Source organism: Peromyscus leucopus, chromosome 9 (assembly GCF_004664715.2).
Source record: "Peromyscus leucopus breed LL Stock chromosome 9, UCI_PerLeu_2.1, whole genome shotgun sequence".
In the NCBI taxonomy this organism is placed as follows: domain Eukaryota; kingdom Metazoa; phylum Chordata; class Mammalia; order Rodentia; family Cricetidae; genus Peromyscus; species Peromyscus leucopus.
In genome coordinates, this window is record NC_051070.1 from 6,794,125 (window position 1) to 6,820,213 (window position 26,089).

The 26,089-nt window shown below is 40.2% G+C and overlaps 1 protein-coding gene across 2 annotated transcripts in view; it reads right to left on the reverse strand.

Annotated features, from left to right (window-relative positions):
- The window catches only part of Gpc6 (glypican 6), a 1,063,315-nt gene that overhangs the window by 87,477 nt on the left and 949,749 nt on the right, over window positions 1-26,089 (reverse strand). For both annotated transcript variants that reach the window (XM_028868307.2, XM_028868309.2), the window contains exons 5-6: window positions 25,242-25,372; window positions 3,291-3,434 (exon numbers count right to left, since the gene is read on the reverse strand). In XM_028868307.2, coding sequence (XP_028724140.1) covers window positions 3,291-3,434; window positions 25,242-25,372 — 275 coding nt within the window. The remainder of the gene's footprint in view (window positions 1-3,290; window positions 3,435-25,241; window positions 25,373-26,089) is intronic.

Sequence of the window (26,089 nt, forward strand, 5' to 3'; positions counted from 1 at the left end):
TTTAGCAGCCTGTGGGGGCAGGAGGGCTGCTGGGGTGAGATATGATGGTGAAGCCAGCCTGTTAGTGGGATCAGGTGATGGCCTTGGCATCCTCAGTAAAATGCGGCTGTTGGCAGTGAGGACTCTGATATTTCCCCCAAAGCCAGCTTTCTATCAGCAGCTGAATTCACACAAATACAATCTTTTGGTTTTGGAAAACAAAGCATGACTTGAGGCTAGCATGTTTAAAGGCTGCTGGCTACTGTCAACAGCATTTTAGGCCCACACAGCTTTCGAAGAACAAATGAAAACTTTTCCTTGTGAGATGAGAATTTCCAGGCTCCTTCTGAAGGGATTGGGCCTTTTGAAAGATACTGTGTTCTTTCTGATTCTCTTCTGTGAGTTTTAGCAGTGACTTGGGGTTTGAGACCTTTATTTCTAAAACAAACCCCTCAATTATCAGTTCACATAAAAACACAGTTTTACAATAACTGACATAAGAACATTTACCCACAGATTCCAGAGTCAATACCACAGGCACTAATTTAAAGGATGTCAAGAAGTCACCCTCCACAGCGTCAGAATGCAGTGATTTTCATTTAGGCAAATGGGTGGGGTGAGGGGAGAATTCTTTTGATGTTGGCTTTTAAAACATTTTCTCTGCTGAAACAGAGAAATCTTTTCCAATTTCCTCCTTTTCTGGGACACATGCTTCTTATAAATATTCAGGAAACATCTTTTCAGGGAAAAATTAAAACAGGAGTAGGTATCACAAGCCTTGTTTACGAACAGTGGGGACAGGCAGTAATAGAGAACAGACCCATCTGGAGAATTCACCAGGGCTGCCCCTTGAACAGGTCCATAAAAGACCACATCCGACTGCTCACCTCTCTTCAGAAGGCAAGCAGGTGCTTAAAGGGAAATGGCCTTGGGGAAGCCAGGGGCTGCAAAGGGAGCCTCTGATGGGAGCTTGGGCCCCAGCATCTATGTCTTAAGAATAACCTCAGCAAAACATCTTTTGATGTGGGAACAACCGATCTTAGGAGTGAAGGAGAGGAACTGGAAGGAGGCTGGTTGTTACAAATGGCTAATTCTCAGATTTGAAAAAAGATCAGAATTTCATAACATACAGTATGAACAAAACTGCAGTTCTCACCTACACAGCCTGAAGTCACACCTAGGAGGAAGTCAGTATTAGCACTGATGGAGAGCACTGTACAATAAATGTAGCTCCTGGCTTGAATACCTACGCTCTGGGACTGGCCCTGAGTTTTTACACATGACAAGTGGTTAACCACTGTCATTTATTGTTAGAAAAAGATTGATTAAAAATATTTGCAGGGGACATAAATTAGAATGTCTTCAATACTTTTCCAGACTCCTTTCAGGGGTGCATTTTAAAGGTTACTTGGTGAAGTTTTTTATTTTATTTCATTTTAAGGTTTAAATCCTGGCTTACGTATCTGTCAGACTTTGAAGATCATGAAAATTTTCAGTGTTGCATTTTATTTAGTTTGTGTTTTGCTGCACTAAGACTGTGTGGAGTAGCAGGTTGTTTTTTCCTTATTTTATTTTCCTCATTTAAGGGCATGTGTTAACTTAGCCTGGAGAAATGCTTCACTGTTTCAAAGGAGAAATATTCCTTTGTCATAGAATATCACTATGGTGTCCAAATTTAATGCACTTTAGCTATGTATATAATATGCCCTTGTTTTTTTAAAAACTTTATTCACTTATTGTGAGAAGATTTAACAGGAAGTTTCCTATAAGAGATTTTTGGCAAAATTTTGCACATGAGATGTTGAAAACAGATTCATTTTACATTGTATTCCAGTTTTAAACTGGGGTTGGCAGAAATCTTGATGGGTCTAACCTCCTCTAATGGCTGAGTTCACACTGTCTAATATGAAATCAAATCTGTACTCCCCAAATATTTCTGCTTTGAGAGACACAAAGCATTTTGTGAAGTAGAATCCAAGCAACGTACTCTAAAAAAAACCCAGCATTCTTGGAAAAAGCTGATGGAGTTGTCAGTTGGCAGAGTAGAGTTGGTTGCTTAAAAGACAAATAGTAACTATTTTTCAAATATTCTTGAAAATGTGATAGAGGACGGGAGTGAGCAAGGGGGAATAGGTCAAAGCAATCACGATTATGATTCCTTTTCTGAAACCTGTGCTGAAGAAGGGATTTTATTTGCTAATAAAGGGTAATAAATTCAAAGCATAATTTAGCAGTTAACGAGAACAGCCACCTTTCACTTTGACACTTAATGGATAGACCTTTATGTTGTTACATTCGTTTGATTTTTTATGGAGAGAAATGCTGAGATGTACTTACATGGAGTCCAAACACAACCAATTTAATCTTACGAGTTCTACACTGTGGAAGGGGTATTAACTAAAACCATAAAGTCATTCATAACAGGGACTAATAAAAGTATTTCACAACCAACAACCCTCGAGATTGAGTTTATATGACACAATCAGACGTGGTTCAAATGCTGTATGACCCTGAGGGTTTTATCTGCTAATTTTACATCAAGATAATTGGCAAAGCAGCATCCGCAGCACTAACAGCACAGGTGTATGGATTGTTTATAGCATTATGAATTGAAGACATTGAATTGGAAATGATCAGGCCATATTTCTTTGAAATTAGGAGCTCTTAATTTTTATGCCAAATTTGTTTTTTAAAAACACATTAAAAACTGTATTCATCGTGTATATAGTAGCCATCACAAGATACATTTTTCTTACATAAAAGCCACCTGTCCCCAACACACATTTAAATGGTTCTAAGACCCCCGTTTTTCAAAGGCATTTAGGGAAGAAGAAAAAGTAGCATTAATTCGGAACTTCCTGAAAGAGACTTTCCAAACAGAAAAGTTAGACTATGAGAAATCATAAGAAAATGACAGGACATTATAATCACATAAGCAAGCATTTAAAGAAAAGAAATGAAGCACATGAATTAGAAATGTGGTTTTATAATTATACATCTGAAAGTGCTAACAGCCAGGCTTTGAGAGCAGCATTTCAGAAGAAATATAAAGTAGGTATCCTAGTCACTGTACTAGTGGATTAGCAATCTTAAGAGTTCCTAAATAATCAAATCCATGATCTAAAAGTTAAAACAAACAAACAAACAAACAAACAAACAAACAAAAAAACCAAATCTTTCACTGTCAACCATTGTAATTGGGACAGGAGCAGGTCCAAACATAAGATGGAGTTTCCAGCCAGTGTTGGGGATCCCACAGCCTGTACCTTAGCAAACGGCCTGGCATCCCGGTCATCAGTCGGAGTACTCACCAGCCTGTCCAAGCTCGTGCCCGCTGCAGTTGTGGGTCTTTCGTCGGGGTTGTAGGGCCGAAAACGGGTGTTAAAATTTTCTGGAGCCGAGCGAGCAGATCTGAGAGCCGGAGCAGGTTTGGGCTGGCCACAGCCCTGAAAGACCTAGGAGAGGCAGAGGGAGCGCCGCCATGAAACTGACGTCAAACTCACAATCCAGAAGCAAACGGTACAGGACTCCTCACACTTTTCTCATGAAATTCTTACTTCCAAAATCTTTGATTTCTACTTTTTAAATTTAAAGGTGTGTAAACACCCATAGAAAAGAATTGCCACATGAATATGGAGTGATCAGCTCATAGTTTTGCCACATATAGCCAGTCCTCATTATCTACAAATTTCTTATCTGCAAATTTGTCTTCCTACTGAAAATTCATTTGTAAACCCTAAAATCAGTACTCACAATACTTTCATTGATATAGATAACGTGGCAAAAAAAAAAAAAGAAAGAAAGAAAAGAAAAATTGAATGGCCCCATGTACACGTTCTCAGGTAATGTTGAACAAAGGCCCTCTCTATTCCAGTTTCTGTGTCTTACTGTAAAGAATAGCCCTTCTTGTGGCCTACTTAATCCATGTTCTTACACTGTGTGTGTTTTCTCTATGATTTCACTGGATAAATGGGTCCCTGATGTAGACAGAGCTTACAGACAGTCTAATGTGCCAGACACCAGGAAGGAAGTGATATGTCTCATAAGGATAACATACATTTTACATACACTTCATTCAACTCTGAGTTTGGTCTCTTGAGTTCATTGTTCATCAAGCACACAGATCTTAAATAACGTTTCTTAAACTAAAACAAATTGGAACATGAGTCCAGTTGGGTTGTCAAGTCACGCTACACAGCAGCATCTAATCCCATGTTCCTCTTAGGAATTAGGATTCAGTATTTGCCACATCAGTTCGTATCACCATATGGAACATAACCACTACAAATAGCAAAAACCAACCATTAAATGCAGGAATTATAGCAGATTCTTTATAGCATGGTTCCAGGATTAAACCAATTGTGGCCCAGACTCTTTTGTGTCCTTGGATTTGGCATTCAGTAAGCAACCATTTGGGAACCATGTTATCTCACATAACAAGTGTATGTCATCTGCAGCATACCAGACCTGTGGGGCTCCCTTTTGAACAATGAAAACCTCTACTGGAAGAACTTTCTGAAAATATTCTCCTGAGCAATGGTATGGAAATAGGACAAGCAAATGTGGGTGAAATCCACATAATGGCATTTTCTTCTAATTTTGTTGTTGACAGCTGTTCATGTCACTGTTAGGGTTGCCGTGGGAAATCAAACATTTTATTGTAATGAAGTTAGGGACTGAGATGCCAATATTTTTCCACAGTGATTCCACGCAGGTTGGTGTGGGAACATTTCCTTCACTATTTCTAGATGTTTCCTCCCTTATACCAGCTATCAAGAGATAATCCCTAGCCGGGCGTTGGTGGCGCACGCCTTTAATCCCAGCACTCGGGAGGCAGAGCCAGGTGGATCGCTGTGAGTTCAAGGCCAGCCTGGGCTACCAAGTGAGCTCCAGGAAAGGCGCAAAGCTACACAGAGAAACCCTGTCTCGAAAAACCAAAAAAAAAAAAAAAAAAAAAAAAAAAAAAAAAAAAAAAAAAAAAAGAGAGATAATCCCTTTCCTAGACTTTCAGGAAACAGTGTGTTGGCTATTCTTGGTTGACTACCTCTGGAATTAACTAAAACCCAAGCAGCTGGGTATACCTATGAGGGACTTTTTTTTTTTTTTTTTGTAATTAAATAATTTGAATTGAAAAGACCTGCTTTTAATTGGGTCTTTTGACTGAGGAAGAGAATAGTAGGGCCTGCCTTACTGATGATTCTGCATGCTCTGCAGGAACCACTCAGAAATGGACAGCTGCAGCATTACAACCCCTTTCTGGGACAACCTTGAAAGAAACCAGTGAAGGGAAATCTTCACAGTGTCCAGCACTTTTGGCACTATACATGGTCATTCATATATTTGGTTGGAAGGAGAAATGGCCAGACATGTAATTGTTCAATGATTCATGGGCTGTAGCCAATGGATTGGCTGGATGGTAAAGGACTTGGAGAGAATAAGAGTGGAAAATTGGTGAGAAAGACATCTGGGGAAGAAATATGTGTGGCTAGCTCTCTCAAAGTGGGTGAAGGATATGAAGATATTTGTGTTTTATGTAATGTTCATCAAAAGGTGACTTCAACAGAGAAGTTCAGCAGTCTAGTAGACAGGAAGACCCATTCTGTGGACAGTCAGGCTTTCCCCCAGACATCCCTCATTGCCCAACGAGCACATGAACAAGTTGGTTGTGATGACAAAGATGCCTTGACTTGACAACGTGAACTTCCACTCACCAAGGCTGACCTGGCTACAGCTACTGATGAGTGCCAAGAGCAGAGACCAACACTGAGCCCCAGATATGGCACCATTCCCTGTGGTGATCAGCCAATGACTTGGTGGATGAAATTGGACCACTCCTCCACAGAAAGACCGATGCTTTGTCCTTACTGGAGCAGATACTTATTTCTATTGCAGATCCTCCTTCCCTGCTAAAAGCTTCTGCTGAAACTACCCTCCACGCACTAACAGAATGTCTTATCCATCATCAAGATATTCTACACACCATTGCTTCTGACCAGGGACCTTGCTTTATAGGCAGAGAAATGTGACAGGGGGCCCTCAATCATGGGATCCAGCATTCTTTCCATGTTTCCCACCATTTTGAAGCAGCTGGCTTGACAGAAAGATGGAATGGCCAACAGTGTCAGTTGGGGGCGGCAGCGTGGAGAGCTGGGGCAGGGCTCTCCAGAGGATGGAATATGCTTTTAATCAGTGTCCAGTGTTTGATACTGCTTCTCCCAGGATAGCAGGATCCATGAGATCCAGGAATCAAGGGGTAGAAAATGGAATAGTTCCACTCACTGTCATCCCCAGTGACCCACTAGGGAAGCTTGTACTTCCTGTTCTCACAACTCTAATTTCTGCTGGCCTAGAAGTTTTGGTTCCAGAGGTGAGGATGCTCCTGCCAGGGGCCACAACCAACATTCCATTGAACTGGAAGGTCGGACGTCCCGCTGGTCACTCTGGGCTTCTGATGCCCTTAAACCAACAGGCTAGGAAAGGAGTAACAGTGTTCGGAGCGGGTGATAGATCCAGGTTATCATAGAGAAATTGGAGTGCTTCTCCACAACAGAGTCAATGGCAGGAGATCCTTTACGGCATCTCTTGGGGCTACCATGTCCTGTGATTAATGTTAACAGGAAGCTAGAACAACCTAACCCAGGCAGGATGACAAAGGGCACAAACCCATCAGGAATGAAGGTGTGGGTCACTCCTCCAGGAAAAAAGCCAAGACCTGCTGAGGCACTTGCTGAGAGTAAAGGAAATACAGAATGGGCAGTAAAAGAAGGTAGTTCTAAACACCAACTAAGGCCATGTGACGGGTTGCAGAAACAAGCATTATAATCAACATGAGTGTTTCTGTCATATTTTGTTAGGAATATGTTTGTACAGATATTTGTGTTTTCTTCCCTCAATTTATCATGTAATGTAACATCAATTAAGAGAATATCAGTGGTTATCATAGTTAAGTATGAGATACTAAAAGAATGTCCCTTTAGGGACATTGCCATCTATTTTTAAATTTATAATGTGAGGTTGGACAAGGACAGTTATATCATATTAGGCATAATTGTGACCTGGTTAATGTGTTTGCAATTAATTGTGGGATTATTATATCATGTTACTTATAATTATAACCTGATTATTATTTCCATTTAGAAATTAAGTATGACTTAAGGAGATATGACTCTGTGTCTAGTTGACAAGAGGTGGATTGTGATGGCTATTCCTGGTTGTCAACTTGACCACATTTGGAATTAACTAAAACCCAAGTGGCTGGGTTCATTTGTGAGAAATTTTTTTTTCTTAATTAAACCGTTTAAAGTGGGAAGGCCCACTTTTAATTCCTTTGAGGTAGGAAGATGCACTTTTAATCTGGGCCACACCTTCTGCTCACAGCCTATACAAGGACATGGAAGACGGAAGCTTGCTCTCTCTGCCTGATTGCCTCACACTGGCAAGTCTACTCCTTCCCTGCATTAGAGCTTAATTCTTCAAGATTCCAGCATTTACTGCAGAGCAGCAGAGACATCCAGCATCAGGGACTGAACAGCTACTAGGTTCTTGGACCTTCCCTCGGTAGACAGCCATTGTTGGATTAGCTGAACTCTTACAAATCCCATATATAATATATATTCATTTTATGATTTCCTTTCCTCTACAGAACCCTGACTAAGACCACATAGCAATGCTTTTCAGAACATATCCAGTTGTAACTTTATGTTTCTAACATTTGTATATAGGAGATGATTTTTCTCCCAGAAACTTTTTAAAAGAATAACGCCTGGTGCTGGAAACCCAGACAGCTACCTGGGGCTAGTGAGGTCACGGATTTTGAAGGCGAATCTATAGCCACTATTTTACAAACCTAGCACAACCCCTACTGTATTCTAAATATTTACCTTTATACCCGCAAGAAAGTGCAGTTCTCATCTGTCAACAAAGTTCTCTGCAGCAGATAGAGACCATTACATAAAATGACAAGTAATCAAAGTGCAGAGAAAAGTGATTGTTTGGAACCCAGACTCATTGATTCACCTACAACACAGCTCTTTCACTTAAGGCTCAGGGAACATAATGAAGGGCAGGGTCGAAAGATGGTAACAGCCAGAGGAACAGGATGTCTGCTATGAGACTGTCTCTCCCGAAATGCAGGGAAGCTAAACCAGTGAAGTCTCAACAGCAGGGCTGTCTAAATAAGGCCCAGAATAAGAGCGATACCAGCAGACGTGCTAACACAGAAGGGGAAAACCCCATAGGACCCCAACCCTTGCCAAAATCTACAGGCAGCTAAGGAATGCTGGGAATGAGACAGATAGTCTTCCCCAGATAGAGGGCCCTGATTGGCTATCCAATACCAGATAGTCAGCCCTGAAATCATATACACAGAAGCAACCTTACATTGACTAAGCAGGTTGTAGTTACATGTTTAGCCATATATTGAAGGGGGGAAATGTATGCAATAAGAATTAAAGAAACAAAGGCCAGAGGTCATGAACTTGAGAGAGAGCAATGAGTACACGGAGGGGCTGGGGAGAGAAAGGGAAGGGAGAAAATGATGCATTTGCATTTGAATTTAAACGCAAGGAGCTTTCCCCAACTGTTCATTTGTGCTAATTCTGAACCTACATATGCACATTTACCGTGTGTTCATTCTTGTGTTGTTATTCGATTCTGTGTTGTCTAACTGGCAGCATTTTTCATCCTGTATATTATATGGTCACACTGAAGGACGCAGAGAGCCCTTGAGTGCCATTCCCAGTGACAAATTCCATCTTGAGATACAATTCATTTGCTTCACCACTACAGCTAATTTCTCTTTTGTGCATTCAAACTTCTCCTTCAACTCAGCATTTTGCAGCACAGGGATACTTTGTCTTGGCATTCTTGGAGGCTGGTCTTAATACACTATTGATTATTCTTCTCTCTCACAATTTTTGAAGTTGATGGTGTAACCAGTGTGATAAAGATAGTGGGTCTCTTCTTCCCCAGTGCTTAAATCATTTCCATGTAGCAAGGTCACTGCTGATGGAGGGCCTTAACATTCCCAAAGCTCCCGGGGATCTGTTGAGTGGGCTCTTCTGGATTGCTTTGAAAATGACAACTGACTTTTAAGAAGCATAAAGACAGAGCAGGGGAACAATAGCAATGGCCGGCCTTGCTGAGATTCGGAAGGGCTGGGCACTGAAAGGGTTAACAGTTCAGGAAGGGAGGAGTCTGACTCAAGGGATCTAGGGAAATCACAGGAATGCAATTCCCTGAAAGAATGTTTGGTGGTTTCTGGGGAGAGGTTTCACATTTGGTGGTGGGTTTGTTTGGCGGGTGTTAACTGGCCACAGATTAGTTAATACAGCCTGGTGACTTTCCATTATTTATATCTAGTTTAGATTTTTGAAGGTAGCTTCAAAGTAGAAATTTTTGGGTCTAAGACCCAAACTAAAGAAAATGCTCACTTTCTCCCCATTGATATCACCACATCACTGAACCTCTAAATCTGCTGGGAACTTTCATAAAAACTTGTTCACAATGACCTCAAATTTTGAATATCCCCAAGTCTGTAAAACTCGATGAGAACAGGTACAGGGAGGCCCCTGAGTACCAGCCTGTCTGCTAAAAGACTTATGGATCAGTATCATACAGCGAGTCAATTGAAAACCAACCCACATGTCCATATTGCAGCTGAGACCACACAAAGTGAAACTCACAGTTCTGTATCTAACGCATGTTGTCTGAATATCTGTGTCCTTCCCAGATTCCTAAATTGAGACCTAATCTCTCAAGTGATGGGATTATGGCAGGTGGGAACTAGGATCAGTGACCTTAGAAAGGAAGGCTGTTGTTTATGTCACCTACTTTACAGTATTTGGTCATATTAGCCTGCGGACAGTAAGACAACATGTAATCCATTAGAAAAAGTTTAAAAAACATGGGGCTCATAGGGTGGGTGACAAATGGAATTACTGGACAGAAATTTGGAGTATACCCGATTTCTAAGTTTGCTGTAATAGCTCTATGAGCACAGGGGAGTCAGTCTAATATAAGGGGCCTGGGTAGCTGGGGTACCTCGATATTTCATATTTTGAACAAAAGAAGAAGTAGATGAGAACCTATAATATGATAGACAAGTTCTGAGGCTAAAGGAGAATAGATCAAGTGGTCAGGGCTGGAAATGCAAATTTAGGTCTTCAGATGCTTTTTAGAGTTCTGAAACTGTTCATGTTTATCAAGGGAGGTGGAAGGACAAGTGGCTGATGGATGGAGCTGAGAAAAGCCTGTGTTGTGGGAACAAATAGAGGAGTCTCTATGAGCCCATCTTTCTCCTCTGTTCTGAATACATACATACATATATGTACATATGTATTTGGTTTTTCAAGACCGGGTTTCTCTGTGTAGCCCTAGTTGTCCTGGAACTTGCTCTGTAGACCAGGCTGGCCTGAACTCACAGAGATCCACTTGCCTCTGTCTCCTGAGTGCTGGGATTAAAGGCATTGCTACCATTGCCGGATTCCTCTGTTTAATAGGGATAACAATCCCATTTATCACACTGGCACGTGGTCGTGATCAAACGCAAACTATGAAGCAGGAACACACAACCCACTATCTAGAAAACAAGTACTTGATAATCATTACATAATTACATAAGTCCATAACTTATACCTTCTGTAAGTTTTACTTAGAAACAAAAAAGGAGTGAAAAAGAAAACACCTGGCCTGGCCTTCCTTTCTCTCTTTTTTCCCAGATGTTTATTTATTTATGTTTTTACTTATGTGCATGTGCCTGTGTGTAGGCTTATACACACGAGTGTGGTGCCTACAAAGGCTAGAAGATGGGATTGGATCCCCAGGAGCTGAAGTTAAAGCTAATAAAGAACTTCCAATGAAAGAGCTGGGAGTCAAAGTCAGGTCCTCTGGAAGAGCAGCAAGCATCCTTATCCACTGAGCCATATCTCAAGGCCCTGACTTACGCTTCCCACAATGTGGCAGAAGCAGCAGAGTCCACATGTTAAATTGGGAACATTCACAGGGGCTTTATGCCACCACATGTTCCAATGTGTTCATGATGCTATTTGTAGGGTTCCTCCAGGCAGTTCCACCCTAAGATGAGGGTGGTTCAGACTTGCTAAGAGAAATGAGATTCTGATAGACTTGTCTTAGAGGTTGGTGCTGCCACTCCACCCTCAGTTAAGGTAGGAAAAGAGTCTTCTTTTTACACCAAAATAGAAGTTTCTAGAAGCTGTGGTTGTAGGCTAAACCACTTAAAGGGGAACACATCTTTAGACATAACCCTTTATAAAGTAGCCTCAGTGTTCCTTTCTGCCTGATTCACTCTCAGGGATATAGAAAGGGATAATTAGGTAACTCCAGAAAGTATTCAGAATTTTCGATGTAGACAAATGCTGTGGATATTCAAAGAGGTCATCTTTCCTACACAGCCAACTCAAATACTTGTGGATTACAGGGAGCTCCCTGACTCCTGATTCCTCTCCCTTAAGAGGATTACAAAGAGAATGTCTCAGAAGTCTGTTGGAGTTCTGAGATGAAAGACACTGGCATTGAGATGACAAGCACTGAATGAGGAGAATTTATTGTTTTATTGGGAAGAGGGGAAGGAGAAGGGGGAGGAGAGGCAACAGTTAGAGGTGTATTGATAACAGATTTGCATTCAGCCATTTCATTTCTAAATGTTTAGAACCTAAACACTGAAATGTATTAACGTACGTTTCATAGACAAATGCACCGTCCACCTTTTCAGAGGGACTTACAGACAGTCCCCTGTCCCTTTGATCTCTACCTTGTCTTTGCTGCTTTGATTACAAGTCTCCAAAGTCGTTTCTGGCAACTTGAGAGGCAATGTTTGGGGGTATTCTCTATCTCGGTGGCTGTGTCTACCTAGACTTGATGTTTTGAGACTAAGTGGTGTTTTCTTTATTTACTAGATTGTAATTTCTATTACAGTGCTACTGACTTTATCTGTAAGAAGACTAACTGGGGAATTTCACTCTATTTCATTGATACTCAAGGAAACAAAGAACCAGCATGTCCATACAGGACTGTGTATCATGGACACAGGTGTGGCGGTTGTGTTCATAACAGACAGCTGTGGGGTAACAGAGAAGTGTTCAGGAGATCTGAAGTACTTCATTGAAATACCTCTGACTAGTCATTCATAAAGACCAGAAACTTTGGTAGTTCTAGAGGATGTGAAGTGTAAGGTAAGTATCAGGTAATTTGTAGATGACACTTTCTTTCTCTGTCCTTACTTAGCAAGTGGACCAGTGAAAGGCCCCTCAGGTCTCCTTTATAAGGGACAACTCCTATAATTATATCTAAAGTTTCCAGGAGTTAACTTTCAACATAAACTTTGAGTAATAAACACATTTTGGCCATAGTAAGTCACTAACAAGAGCCCAAGAGTTAGAGTTCTAGCTTCCGTCCTTGATCTTAAACTTGGATGACATTGGAACAACGTGGTTTCCCAATTTTCAAAGCCATTTTAAAGATGAAATATGATGCCTAGAGAAGACACTGAAAAATGAAATAAAAAGGTATATTATTTTAACTGACATAATCTATAATTACTCAGAGAAATACTGAATAACATGTCAAGTACATGGATTACACAGAGCTATGAATGAACAATTTAAACTCTCTGAAGAACAGAATTTTAAATATTTTATCACTGTATCCTAACTTCTATGCATTCCCAGCACATATTGTATGTTTTAAAAAATAAAAAATGAATAATTATAAATAAGTAAAAGTTTTCATTATCATCTCCCTATTTTGCATTTGTTGAAGTTAGCTAGCATGTGGTTATCTATAATGAGAAGTAAAAGTAGGAAAGTAAAATAAAGAAACCCATGAGTGTTCATGAAAGACCCTTTGCTATACCTTTACACACTTTAGCTCAAATAAGCAATTGTCTCTTCCAAACCAAGGTTGAGCATTTCTTTCTCGGCCTGAAGAACTATAGCACACCATGCACTCATACGAAAAATATTGCTATTGTCTTTGCTCCATTTGCAGTGTCAAGTTAAATCCAAGTTCAATACACAACTTTACTAAAATTAATTACTAGAACCAAAAATTCTAGTTCTTGATCCTTTGATAAGTTACTTATTAAAATTAATAAGCCAGTTAAAAAGTGGAAAAAATCTCACAAAGTAGCCATATTGGCTAAGCTAAGAGCCATAGGCTCTATGCCTGCAGTAATCGCCAAGTGCTACAAAATGCCGAAAACCTCAGAGTACTGAAATTTGTCAAGAGTATTTTTGTCTATATATGTAACTGATTTTTTCACTGTTTTCCTTAAGAGAGGTGGTATCCAATGTGGGGCATCCATTTTTAGGCCATAGGCCTAGTCCCTTAGTCACTTTTTCCTGTGTCCTCTAGAATGGCAGTCTCCTCTGTGAAGCAGGAATGTGAAGGACAATTTTGCCTTCTTTTGGCAAATTCAGTGGTCATTTTCCTATGGGTCCTGTATGTCCAGTTTATCAGCATTCCAGGCAATAGCAGTTTCTTGCCCAAAATGGCTATTTTTGCCAAGAAGAAGATAAACTCCATATGGAATGTCTTCAACGCCCATCTTTCTCTTTGAACTAAATCAGTGTGGTGCTGCCAGGAGCAGACATGTCTCACTGTCCAGAAAGTCCAGAAAGTTTTTAAAGCATTTTAAATGCCATATTCTGTAAGTCTTTGGAGTATTTGAAGATTACCTACCTAACTGAAATATGTCTTTGTATACTTAGAAAACTTAACTAACATGACTATAAGTGTGATTATCACAGATGACTAATTATTAATCTATTTCTTAATTATACATTACAATTTTAAATGAGTTTCATAAATATAATACCTTAAACAAGAGTAGAAATAAATATATAGTATAACAAAATTAACTTTAAATTTGTACCAATAAACTAAAATCTATAATAATGTAAAACATTTTAAACAAGTTGTTACTCTTTATCTTATCATATCTATAGTCCCTTTTCTTCTTTAGAAAGAGAAGTTGCTTACAATGCATTTCCTATTTACTTAGGTAATATTATATCCTTCTGGGGGTCTTTGATGTAGTTGAAGACTAGATAATTATAATTTTCCTTGGCTATGATAAAAGATAGATTAGATACAAAACTTTAGACTCACAAATACAGGATAGATAGAATATTTTCCTTAATTTTGCTAAATACAAATAGATTAGATATTATAACTGTAATTCTTGCTTGATAACTGTTCTATTATATATAATTTTACTATGTTAAAGTTAAAGCCTTCCTTTTTGATTAAAAAGAAAGGGGGAAGTGCTGTGGAAGGTCGTTCTGTATGCTGTGGATGCCTGTTGCTCTGATTGGTTGACAAATAAAGCTGTTTGGCCAATGGTGAGGCAGAATAAGGTTAGGCGAGACATTCCAACTGGAGAGAGAGGAAAGAGAAAGGCAGAGCTGAGGAGATGCTGCTAGCTGCCGCCAGGAGAAGCAAGATGTAAAGGTATTGGTAAGCCATAAGCCTCGTGACAAAGTATAGACTTACAGAAATGGGTTAATTTAAGATATAAGAGCTAGTTAGCAAGAAGCCTTGCATGGCCATAGTTTAAAGATAATATAAGCCTATGTGTGTTTATTTGGGTCCAAGCGGCTGTGAGACTGGTGGGTGAGAGAGATTTGTCCTGACCACAGGCCAGGCGGACACAGAAAAACTTTCAGCCACAGAGAAGAACTTCATGGCTCATCTTTGGCATACTCAAGTTGCTTGCATCACCACTCTTGTGTTTTGGGTCAATTTCTAAATAAAATAATAGTTCTTTGAATGTGAGCACTGTAGTAGTGACAGTCACTCTGTAACTAAGATGTCTGTGAAGTACCTAAGAGGTAGGTAGCATATACAACATAAATAAATACACTGAGAAAAGGGTTAATTCATGTCCATGGCATGATGAAGCAGGGCAGTGTAAAATGTCATCATACTACCTAAAATGACGTACAGTTTAAAACTTATCAGTTGATTACTTCTAGAGTGTTTCCTTTAAGCTTTTAGACAGCAATGGACCATGAATGACTAAAAGTAAAGAGAGTGAAGAATGAATGGGTTGGGGGGATTACTATGACTGGGCTGGATTCACAGCTCAGTCAATAGCGTTGGTTATATTACAATGGCAGGTGATTTGGACTCTTTACAAAGCTGCTGTTCCCAGTATCATCTTTGTCTGGTCAAGGTCCTGGCCAGCAGCAGTCCTTTATTGCAGCAGCTGTATCCTTTTCCTGCTGGCCATCACCCAGGTCATCCAGCTCCAGCCCAGGGCTGCAGGCCTTTTCTCAGTGTGAAGTGGTGGCACTGGAGATGACTCCTATGAGTGCATATACTGTTGCAGGGGGCCGGAGTCCGTTCCCAGCACCCACATTAGGTGGCTCATGATCATCACCAGTAAGTCTAGCTCCCGGAGATCTGACACCCTCTTCAGGTCTCTGTGGGTACTGCATTCATCTGTGCATGCTCACACACAGACACACATATAATCAAGAATAAAGTAATTCTTCCAAGTGGTGACTGAGATGTGTGTTTGTATAAGTCTATTCACATATTAATGCAAGTAAATGTGAGTAACTTAAAATATTTCCAAAAACATTTCATCAAGTTAGTAGCAAGAAGAGTTACTTATTACCAATAAATGAAACTTTTCCCCAGGGCGTAAGTTCACAGTACTTCTTTTCTGGTTCCTAACAGCTTCCTGCTAATGTCTTAAGACAAGTATTCCTGGATACAACTTAATGATTTTGATAATTATTCTTTCTTTTGTTTAAAATCATTAGATTAATGATACAAACATTTCAGTTCCCAGCCTTCCATTTTTATTTAGGTTGGCAAGTCTCTTCATGGATTGCCTTCTCTAAGAAGATGTCTTTTCACCCCATCACTTCAGAACAATCTCTTTTCTCCTTTGACCCATCTTCCTGTCTTTCCTCTCCTCTCTCATCATCTTTCTTTCTATTTTCTTCCTGACTTGTGTTTTTCTTTCCTTAAAGATTGATTGCAGTGGTTTCCTGGCCAACTTCTCTGGCAAACTCTAAGTCCCTGGATGGATTCAGCATCCTGTTAAGAGAATTCAGGATTCTGAATCAAGCCCAGTCATCAGTTTTTGTTTTGGTCACTTTTTACTGGCTTTGATTTTTCAAAAGCTGGCTGCCATGCACCATTCTAAGGTTTAAACAATTTACTTCTAAGGCTTAAACAGTTTGGTTTCAGGGTATCTGTCAGATGTATTGCGTACTTCTTAAAATCTCTTCTTCAATAAAAACAAATTCTTTCCATTGACTTGAGACCTTTTTTTTTGGTTTTGCATTCCTTACACTGCAGGATGTCTTGATATTCTTTCCAAATGAGCAGAGGGCAGAGTTTCAAGGAACTGAACATGACATATTTTATTGCATGGAGAGAGAAGGAGCCCCACTTTTCTCTGCCTAGCTAAATGATTATCTCACATGCTCTTGTTTATAAGGTTGAAAGAACTTCTTTAAGGTCACTTGGCAGGATATAAGTAAACACATGAATCACACCAGCCTGGTTGTGAACCATTCATTCATCCCATGGTTCAACAAATAAGTACATATTGAGTGTTACATTGGTCAAAATTAAGTGGCATGGATATGTCCCTGCTCTCGTGAGTGTTTTGTCAAGAGAGCAGAGAATTGCAATGCTATGAGTGTAACGAGAATGCCCACAGGAGCAATTAGCCCAGACTGGAGATTCCAGGGAGCTTCCTAGAACAGCAGTGGTGTGCTGGGATGGGCTCCTATTGCTGATGAGGAGAATTGAGGCATTTCTAGTAAGTTTGAAAATCAGTTGCTAAACATGATCATTAAAAATTATGCTGCATATACTTACAATTACACAAATTATGCCCTTTCTCTCTATATATAAAGTAAAACGTTTCATATATATATCTAATCACTGCATTGTTATCTATGCTTTTGAGGGTTTTCATGCCAACCACACCTACAAGGTAGGACTACTTTATCATGGTGTGTCATTCTGTGTTCAGTGACACTATGCTGCCTAGGTTTTCAACCAGCCATAATATGGATATTAACACCAAGGAAATTGGCAAACTCTTCAAGCAGAAGTTTTTCCCACAGAGGCAAATCCTTTATAGGCACACGGGCTACCTGAAGCTGTGATTCCACAAGTGTTAGACCAGATCACAAATGCCTTAGTAGAAAGGAAGTGATTAGAACCAGGAAAAAGGATATGTACTTATGAGAATGGGAAGAGCTTGTCTATGAGAAACATGGATCTTGGAAGACTTCCTAAGCAAGGCAGGAGGAAGTTGTGAGAAGATTTCTGTGAGATCCAAAAAATATATTTCTTTTGTTGCTCCTGAGGACACATTGAGTATTGAGTTAAACTGAGTTTCGCTAATCCATTCTTGAGTGTACTACTTTAAATATAATCTCATCCTTTGCCTTTGAAGTGAAAGAAAGTCTCCAGTTAAATTGCCCTATGTTGAAAATAATCAAGAGGTTTCCTTTATCATCAAAAGGGAAAATACAATTAGAATCTCTTTTTCAAAGAAAGAAAGAAAGCTAAAACTAGTTTTCTTCAATACTTTTCCTATAAATAGGCATATTTGAGCTTTCACTTTACATTATGAAAACTGTGGTGCTTTCCCTGAAGAAAATCTGGTTCTGTTACAAACAGGAATAGAATACACACTGATTTCCTGCACAGAGGAGAAGAAATGAAAAAACACAAGGTGTTCCCAGGTTAGTATTCTCAGTGCCACATTGCATGTGAGAACTGATGAACAGAACAAAAAGGTATGAATTTATAAAAAAGTCAGAGAAAACCCAAAAGTCTGGAATAATGGAGGACACACCCCTTTCCATCATGGAGGACACAGTCTCTTTCCACTGAAAGCAAGCTATAGAAATTAATAGGTCAAAAAGCTCTCTAAGCAGTGTGAACCAATTGCTTTTTTTCCTCAGAGATAACATGAGAGGGACCAAATTATCCACTGATGGAGCAAACTAGTAAGAATAATGTGACAATGGGCAGAGGCCACCAAAATCCCCCCAAATCCCTTTGCTTTGGTAGAGACAAGAGACACAGACTAGAATTGGGTTGTTGATGTAGTCACCAGCAACTTGGCATCCCCAGAATCCTGGTCTCAGAGATGGATATTTAGATCCTCTCTTTCTTTTGATGTGGAAACCCCTCATTGAAAAGAATCAAACATCCATGCAATCAAATGTGAGATGGAGATGTTAAGTATTTTCTGCTCTTAGAAGCTAAGTTTAAGCCTCTAGACTCTTGGATGAATCAAGACCATAGTACCAAATTCTTCAGAATTTACACATCACCATTGCTTTTAGTAACAATTAAGAACCTTAACCTTCTTGGGTGGTTTTGATTTGACATGCTCCATGCTAAACAATTTATATGTACTGTAATGTTGTTCTGTTTAAATAACCTGTAAGTTGGGTTAGGGCTTTCATTTTTTAACATTGGTTGGTTGAGTTTAGACAGATAAATGATTTTCCCCAAATCACACAAATAGTAACAACCAGGTCCTGGGTCTGTCTGGTGTCCAACTCTAACCCACTACTGCCATGTTTAAAGAATACCAGAGTACTTTCAAACCAAGTTAAGGTATTTATTATTTCTTTTTTTTGTAAGGCTCTCTAGTGTTATGTTTTCACATTGTGAACTCAACCAACTGAAACATATTATTTCTTCCATATGTGACACACTAAGAACTTTCTCTGAATAATTTAAGAATGAACAAGATGCAGTTTTTAGTAGTTGGAATGTAATTGACCCCCATAATCTTATAGGGAGTGGCACTATTAAAAGGTGTGGCTTTGTTGGAGTGAATATGGTCTTGTTTGAGGGCTTTGAGGTTTCCTATGTTCAGGATATCGCTCAGTGTCTCAGTTGACTTTTTGTTGCCTGCAAGCTGTAGGACTCTCAGCTACTACTCCAGCACTACATCTGCCTGCATGCTGCCATGCTGCCTGCCAATGATGATAATGGACTGAACTTCTGAAATTGTAAGCTACCCCAATTAAATGTTTTCATTTATAAGAGTTGATGTGGTCATGGTGTGTCATCACAGCAATAAAAACCCCAACTTAGACTCAACTCTTATTCTCAAATAATTTAGAATACTGGCCAGGAGAGAGGATATAAAAAAAAAAAACCATAACATACTAACACTCTGATTTCCTTACAAAAACACCTACAATTAGGAACTTCCAAAGATGGAAAGAGAAAATACTGCTGAGTAAAAAAAGATAAATTCTAGGTAATGTCCTCCAATAGAAAAGAAAATATTTTTCACCATTTGAATTCTTAAGACAGTGTTTATTCCTAATTCCCCGAAAGAGAAAGGTACAGTGTAGCTGGAGAGCTTTTCTCTCCGGGTTCCACCTAGTCCCGCCAGTCCTGGAGCCCACTTATAAAATAAACACACAGATGCTTACATTATTCAAACTGCTTGGCCATTAGCTCAGGCCTATCGTTGTCTAGCTCTTACTCTTATATTTAGCCCATTTCTATTAATCTATACTTTGCCACGTGGCTCGTGGCTTACTGGTCCCTTACATCTTGCTTGTCCTGGCGGTGGCTCTAGGCAGTCTCTCTGCCTTCCTGTTCCCTCAATTCTCCTCTCTGTTAGTCCCGCCTATATTTCCTGTCTGGCTACCGGCCAATCATTGTTTATTTATGCAGAGCACTATCCACAGCAGTACAGGGAAGAGAGTTGGGGAGGGAGAGCTGGGTGCTGGAAAAAGAATCGTGTATAGTAAGTGGAGTAATGCTTGTGAAAGTGAGAACCATTATACTAGAAATGTGCCATTAGACAAAAAACATAGATGATGAAACTTAGACCCAATAGCTAAAGACATAAGTTGTTATATTCTCTTTAATGTTCTTCTAGTTTTCTTGGTCTTCTTTTGACCAGCACATTCAGGAAGAATAGTCTAGAGAAAATTAAGTACCTTGGGGCTGTCTCACTCTTCTGGAATGGGTACCATATTCATCTATAATAGCTGTTAATTGAATAGATGGCTTCAATCGGAATTTAATAAGTCTTCCTTCTTAATTTAGATTATATCCGACAAACCAATCTTCCTGAGTTAGGTTTGAAATTATTCCTAATACAGCTATCTAGTGAAATCAGTTTTATCTTCCCTGAGAGGATAAGGGGAAGATTATCAACACATCTGAAGTTCAAAGGCAGAAGCTTGATTCAGGGAACCTCCCCCCCTCCCCCGTACGCCCCTCCGCCCCCGCCCCATTTCTTTGTAGACTTTCCACCAATGTGCAGTTTTCAACTGCTTTCATTCAGGTGGGATACAGGGGCCTAGGAAGAGCTCTTCCTTGTCTGTCACGAAGATTGTAAAGCTGCTGAGTGTGATGTGTTTGCACTTGAACTAGCTACTTCTACGTCTCCTCCCCAGGTTCCCCAGAGTGCGGCTGGCCAAGCTCCCTCATGCAGCGGGTTCTTCCTGTGCTGAGCTCATTTGGTCCTGGTGGGGAGATGCTTATAAAGGAAACTGCGGCATGCTGGGTAAATATTTTTTCTTTTTGAGTTGGACAGATCTGGCTGCATCCCAGCTCTGTCACTTGCTGTCTGACCTCAGAGTAACTGTTTAATCTCTGCAAATTTAACATTCCTTTTCAGTGAACAAGTAAATGGATGCTTTTAAGGATTTCAGGGAGGATTTGAAATAAACACATAAATAAGGCACATAGAAGGAGACTGTGTCAGCAAAGCAAGGGTACTGTTTCTCTTCTACAGCGTTCCTTGTGCCCGGAGCATGCCATGGTATTTGTTGAATGGATATGGCCAGGGTTCAACTAACAGCCACTATGATGGCTTTCGCTACCATTTGGAGGTTCTGTGCCCGGGGAGAAACAACAATGACAAAAAATTAACGTGTTGTAGTGCCCGTCCTTTAAAATATGTATGCATATACGGATACTTCACAAGGAGCAAAGAGACCTAGAGTTTCAAATCAGTGTCACCACTTAAGATAGAAATGCATATTATGATTTAGTTGTACACTTTGGCATAGCCAATATATTTTGTCAAAGGAATCTTGTATCTCACTCTCAACTGCCTCTCTGAGGACTGACTAGGAGAATGAAGAAGATTTGGTAGTACCTACTACACACAGACTTTGTAGAAGACAGAGGCATGAATATCCACAGTGAGAACAGACCTTTTTACTAGTCTGTAAAACTTTCATTAACTGTCTCAATTATGAGGCAGAAAAGGATTAGTTCTTCTTCCTCTAGATATGATGAGAACATTTAAGGAAAGACATCTCTTATCTTAAAGTAGTATGTTCATATGTGTGTTTGTATGTGTGAGTGTGTGTACATGTGTGTGCATGTTCGTGTGTGTGTGTGTATGTGTGTGTGTGTGTGTGTGTGTGTGTGTGTGTGTGTGTGTACTATTAAGACTCTAGAAAAGACTCAAAGAAATGAATACACTGGATAAGAGAAACATGTAATTAGAATGTATCTTCCTGGAAAGTTTTGAGCATCATAAAGGGAACCCAACAAAGAGCTTGAAGTCTTCCACAGTTGGCATCTTGGTTTTATTAGTTTTTGCCACTGAACTTTCTCTACTTGATATTTCTTGGAGAGCCTGGCTAGTCCTTTTCCCTTTCTCTCTTCTCTTCTGTACTCCTCCATTCATTTTTCTCTGTGTCAAGCTTATCAGATTCACTCTTCTAACGCCAGTCCATTTATCATGCTCTCACTTTATGACCTTTCCTACAGCATGCTTTCGTGAGTGTGACCTACAGGCCTTATACTGTTTTTCTTCTTGATTATGGCATTTCTTGCAAAATGTGTCATTTTAAAATATAGTTCTTAAAACAGCAGTGCTATTATGATACAGTTAAGTAAATTCCATAAAAATGTCTCTTCCACATTTTGCTGATAAAAAGCCCCATCCCATTGACCTCTTAGAGAATTTTCTGGTAGACTACTTCATTTAAATTACATTTAATAATAATCTACATGCTTGAAGTTTGCTACAAGAGTAGATGTCTCAACATGTGCGCGTGCACATACACACACACACACACACACACACACACACACACACACACAAACCAACCAACCAACTAACCAACAACAAAAACAGGATGTGAAAGGCCAAGTTCTGCTAATTAGTTTGATTTAGCATTTCTACAATGTAGACATTGTAAAACATCATGTGGTATTCTAGAAATATATAGAATGCTTTTTAAAATAAAGATGTATTCATTGTAAAAGAGTATAGTCTAGACAATATACTCCTTGACTTTGTTAGGTTTTGCTCTTTTCTCTTCTCTCTCTCTCTCTCTCTCTCTCTCTCTCTCTCTCTCTCTCTCTCTGTGTGTGTGTGGTGGGGTAGACAGGTTCTCAGATCTGGCCTGGAACTCACTATGTAAACCAGACTGGCCTCAGACTCGTTGAGATCTTCCTATCTCTGCTTCTCAAATGCTGAGATTAAAGGTGTGCGCCATCATGCCCAACTGAGTTTGGCTAATGTGATGGTTTAAATGAGAATGGCCCCCATAGGCTCAGATGCTTGAATGCTTGATTCCCAGTTTGGGGGAATGTTTGAGAAGGATTAGGAAACATGGCTTTGTTGGAGAAGGTGTGCCACTGGGGGTAGACTTTGAGAATCCATACCAGGCCCAGTCTCTTTCTCTGTCTCTCTGCCCGCCCGTGTGTATGCATCTCTTTGTCTCTGTCTCTGTCCCTCTCTATTCCTGCTGCCTCCTGTCTGTGGACCAGGATGCAAGCACTCATGCCCCAGTGCCTGTCCGCCTGTCACTATGCTGCTTCCACCATGATGATCACAGACTCACACTCCGAAACGCTAAGCAAGGCCCCGATTCAATGTCTTCTTTTATAAGCTGCCTTGGTTATGGTGTCTCTTCACAGCCATAGAACAGTAACTAAGATAGTTGATTTCCAAGTTCTTCACAGCTTACTTAATAGAGTTTCCTTCCTTTCCCTCTTCTTCCACTCATCCCTCCCTTTCTCTCTTCTCCTCACTTCCTTCCTTCTGAAATTAATTCTATAAGCATTTGGCCACAGTTTCCATGCACCGGATCCTGGGCTGGGTTCTAGGTGCATAGGACACAACGGTGATCCTTGTCCCAGGTGACTAATGATATCAGGAGAAAGCTGTGAGGGAGCAAGTGCCAAGCAGACGTATATTTCTAGTCTGCAATAGATGCTGTGATAAACTGTCCAGATGGGGGATCACAAGAGGGATCTGCTGACAGGCGACAGGAGGGAGGAACATCATAGGCAGAGGAGGCCACAAGAAGCTGAGACAAAAACCACGGAGCTGTGCACATCAGCCAAGGTGCAAAGGCCTCTGGTAGGCAGAGGCAGTGCTGGGCTTCGGGTTCCACTCCAGATGTAAAAAGGAGTTGCCAAAAGATGAAGCAGAGGTGCTTTACTTTGTATTCGCAAATACCTCAGTTACTAAATGAAGGGCAGATTTAAGAGGTTTTAAAAACGAAAGCCAAGGGACCAGTTATGAAGTAGGACAGTAGGATAAATAGAGAAACTTTTTATCAAGGATTCTTGAAAAACCAAGTAGTAAAATCTTCATATCAAAATACGTTCACTCATTGGGGAACAAGGAGCATGTTCAGGCCACCAGTAATTGTCTGGTATTACATCGTTTATCTGTTTATATACTGCTTCCTCTGCTTCCTGTCTATCTTTCCTACTGAAAATGGTATTTGGTGTAGGAACCGAGCTTGGTCCCCTCTGGATTGCTGATAAATATTTACTAAATGAATTGGTGAAGTAACAGGCAGAAGAATGCCTGGCTTGAACTTGAGCGTGTGTGATGGAAACAGACATCTACTTCTGAGAAGGGAGTGGTGGGCTCAGGCCGCAGATACCTCTGCTCACCAGTGTGTTTTGTCCTCTTCTCTAGGGCTATTTTTAACTTCCACAAGCCTAGTCCCCAATTACTCCAGCACTGCTGGGTTATGAGGCCTCTCAAAACAACTCTAATTGGTTTTTAGGTGATGGATTTGAGAGGAATGGATAGTTGCTTTTTTTTCTACAGTAAAGAAAGAAAATGGCCTTTCATGGAAGCCCCAAATGTGCTATTTCCCCAACACTTGATGGTAACTCAAACATCCTTCTCTACCTGAGTACATCAGGTTCATTAAAACCCAGAATCAGGCCTAGAAAACTCTTGGCTCTCCGCCCCCCCCCCCCAGAGAGAACGGAATGCAGGCCAGTCTTTCTTATCTTACCTCCTAGTTTACCCTGAGAAGCTCCACTCCAGTTTGATTCATGACAGTCAAGGAGGCCTGGCAAAGTATCATGGCTCCTCTATGTGCCTCCATTTCTCCCTACTTCTGTGACTATATTTGAAATCTCTTTCAAAAAGCATTTTTAAAAACTGAAATAAGCCGATCATGTAACTCTTGGCACATTTCAGTGGGGATGCTATCTCCCTGCCACCAGGTTGAAAGGGCTGAGGTGGATGCAGTTGTCACAGTGAGGCTGGTAGAGAGAAGAGAGGGTAGAAGAGAGGCAATGGAAGGCTATGTATGCTCCAGACCTGGCTGCAGACTTCTCTACTTTGCTCCAGGAGAGCCCTGCTTACGTCCATCTGGATGAGCACAAGCACAAACTTGGAACCTGCTGTTTGTCCCCCACAGCTCCAAACTCAGGACCTCTGTCTCATATGATTTATGGAACTCTGACACTTTTTGCCTTATAATATGTGTTCAACTCTTATAAAGGAATATCCCCCCCCCCAAAGGCTCATTAATGTATGTTATACAGTTGTCTGCAGGGCAAGTCAAAGGTGGTGCTTGATTATTTACTGTTGACCATATAGATACATTGTGTGCCTCATCTACACAGGTGACGATATAATTAGAAGTTTTGAGAGGACAAAGTAAAGGTGTACAGAAATTTCAAACATCAAACTAGAGAATTCCCCCAAATTGCTCACACATGTGAGAGATTAACCAGGCATACTTGAGGCTTACTGGAACTTTCAGGCAGCCAAAAATTTTGTCATGATTGAGTAGCTGTGAACTAAAAACTTACTCCCCTTCTCAATGCCATTTTGTTATACATTTTAAATGAAGAAGTAAATTTGTGATTCAACAAGAGAAGCTGCTGGCAGTGTACTAGGATTTATAATCCCTACCCACATATCTCATCACTCCGTTTTTTTAGGTGACTGCACCTGTACTATGTGCACACACTAGGAGACACATTATTAGTGGAAATACCTTTGCCGACACCTGCATGCTGTTTTCTTGCATGTTCATGATGGCTTCGGAGATCTTGACATCTATTGGGTCCATGACTGACTCAATGTTGAATGGCCCTTCCAGTCGCTCTGCTACCAAGAGCATTGCATCTGTAAAATACAAGTGTGGTACTTATGTTTATATATTACATTATATATAATGTAAATTCTATATTACATGTTATCATTACAAGCATTTATTTGAGAACAGGGCCCTCCAGGTTTTTAGCTTCCATTCAAACATTTATAGACAAGTAGCTGAAAAAAATAACCATTCACTCATAAGACTTTATGTATTCAAATAAAATGGATGACTAAATCTTAAAATCATAATATACTTTATTTCATTTGAAGATTTAGGATTATTTCACACACATAGAACCATACCTGTAATATAAGAAAATCAGCCCAAAGGCAGTAAGTTAAACATATGTAGTTATCCTACATGAAATGAAAACATTATTTGGTTACATATGAGGTACATTTTGACAGTGGGTTTTGATCTCCATTACGGATTGAATCTGAAATCTCCAGATTATGTTTTATGGGCTTATGTGTTAGACAATAGGCCTTATGGTAGTTTGACTGAGAAACATTCCCCATAGGCTCAGGTATTTGAACTCTTGGTCCCTACTGGGTTGCACTATTTCAGGGAGGCTGTGGCCTTGCTGGAGGAAATACATCACAAGGGGTGTAGGCTTGGAGAGCTCAAGGCCTTGTCTTCCTGCTGGTTTACTCTCTCTACTTTCCACTAGCTGCTCAAGTTGTGAGTTCTCAGCCTCCTGCTGTCACGGCTACTGCATGTTGCCGTGACTCCCCTCCATGATG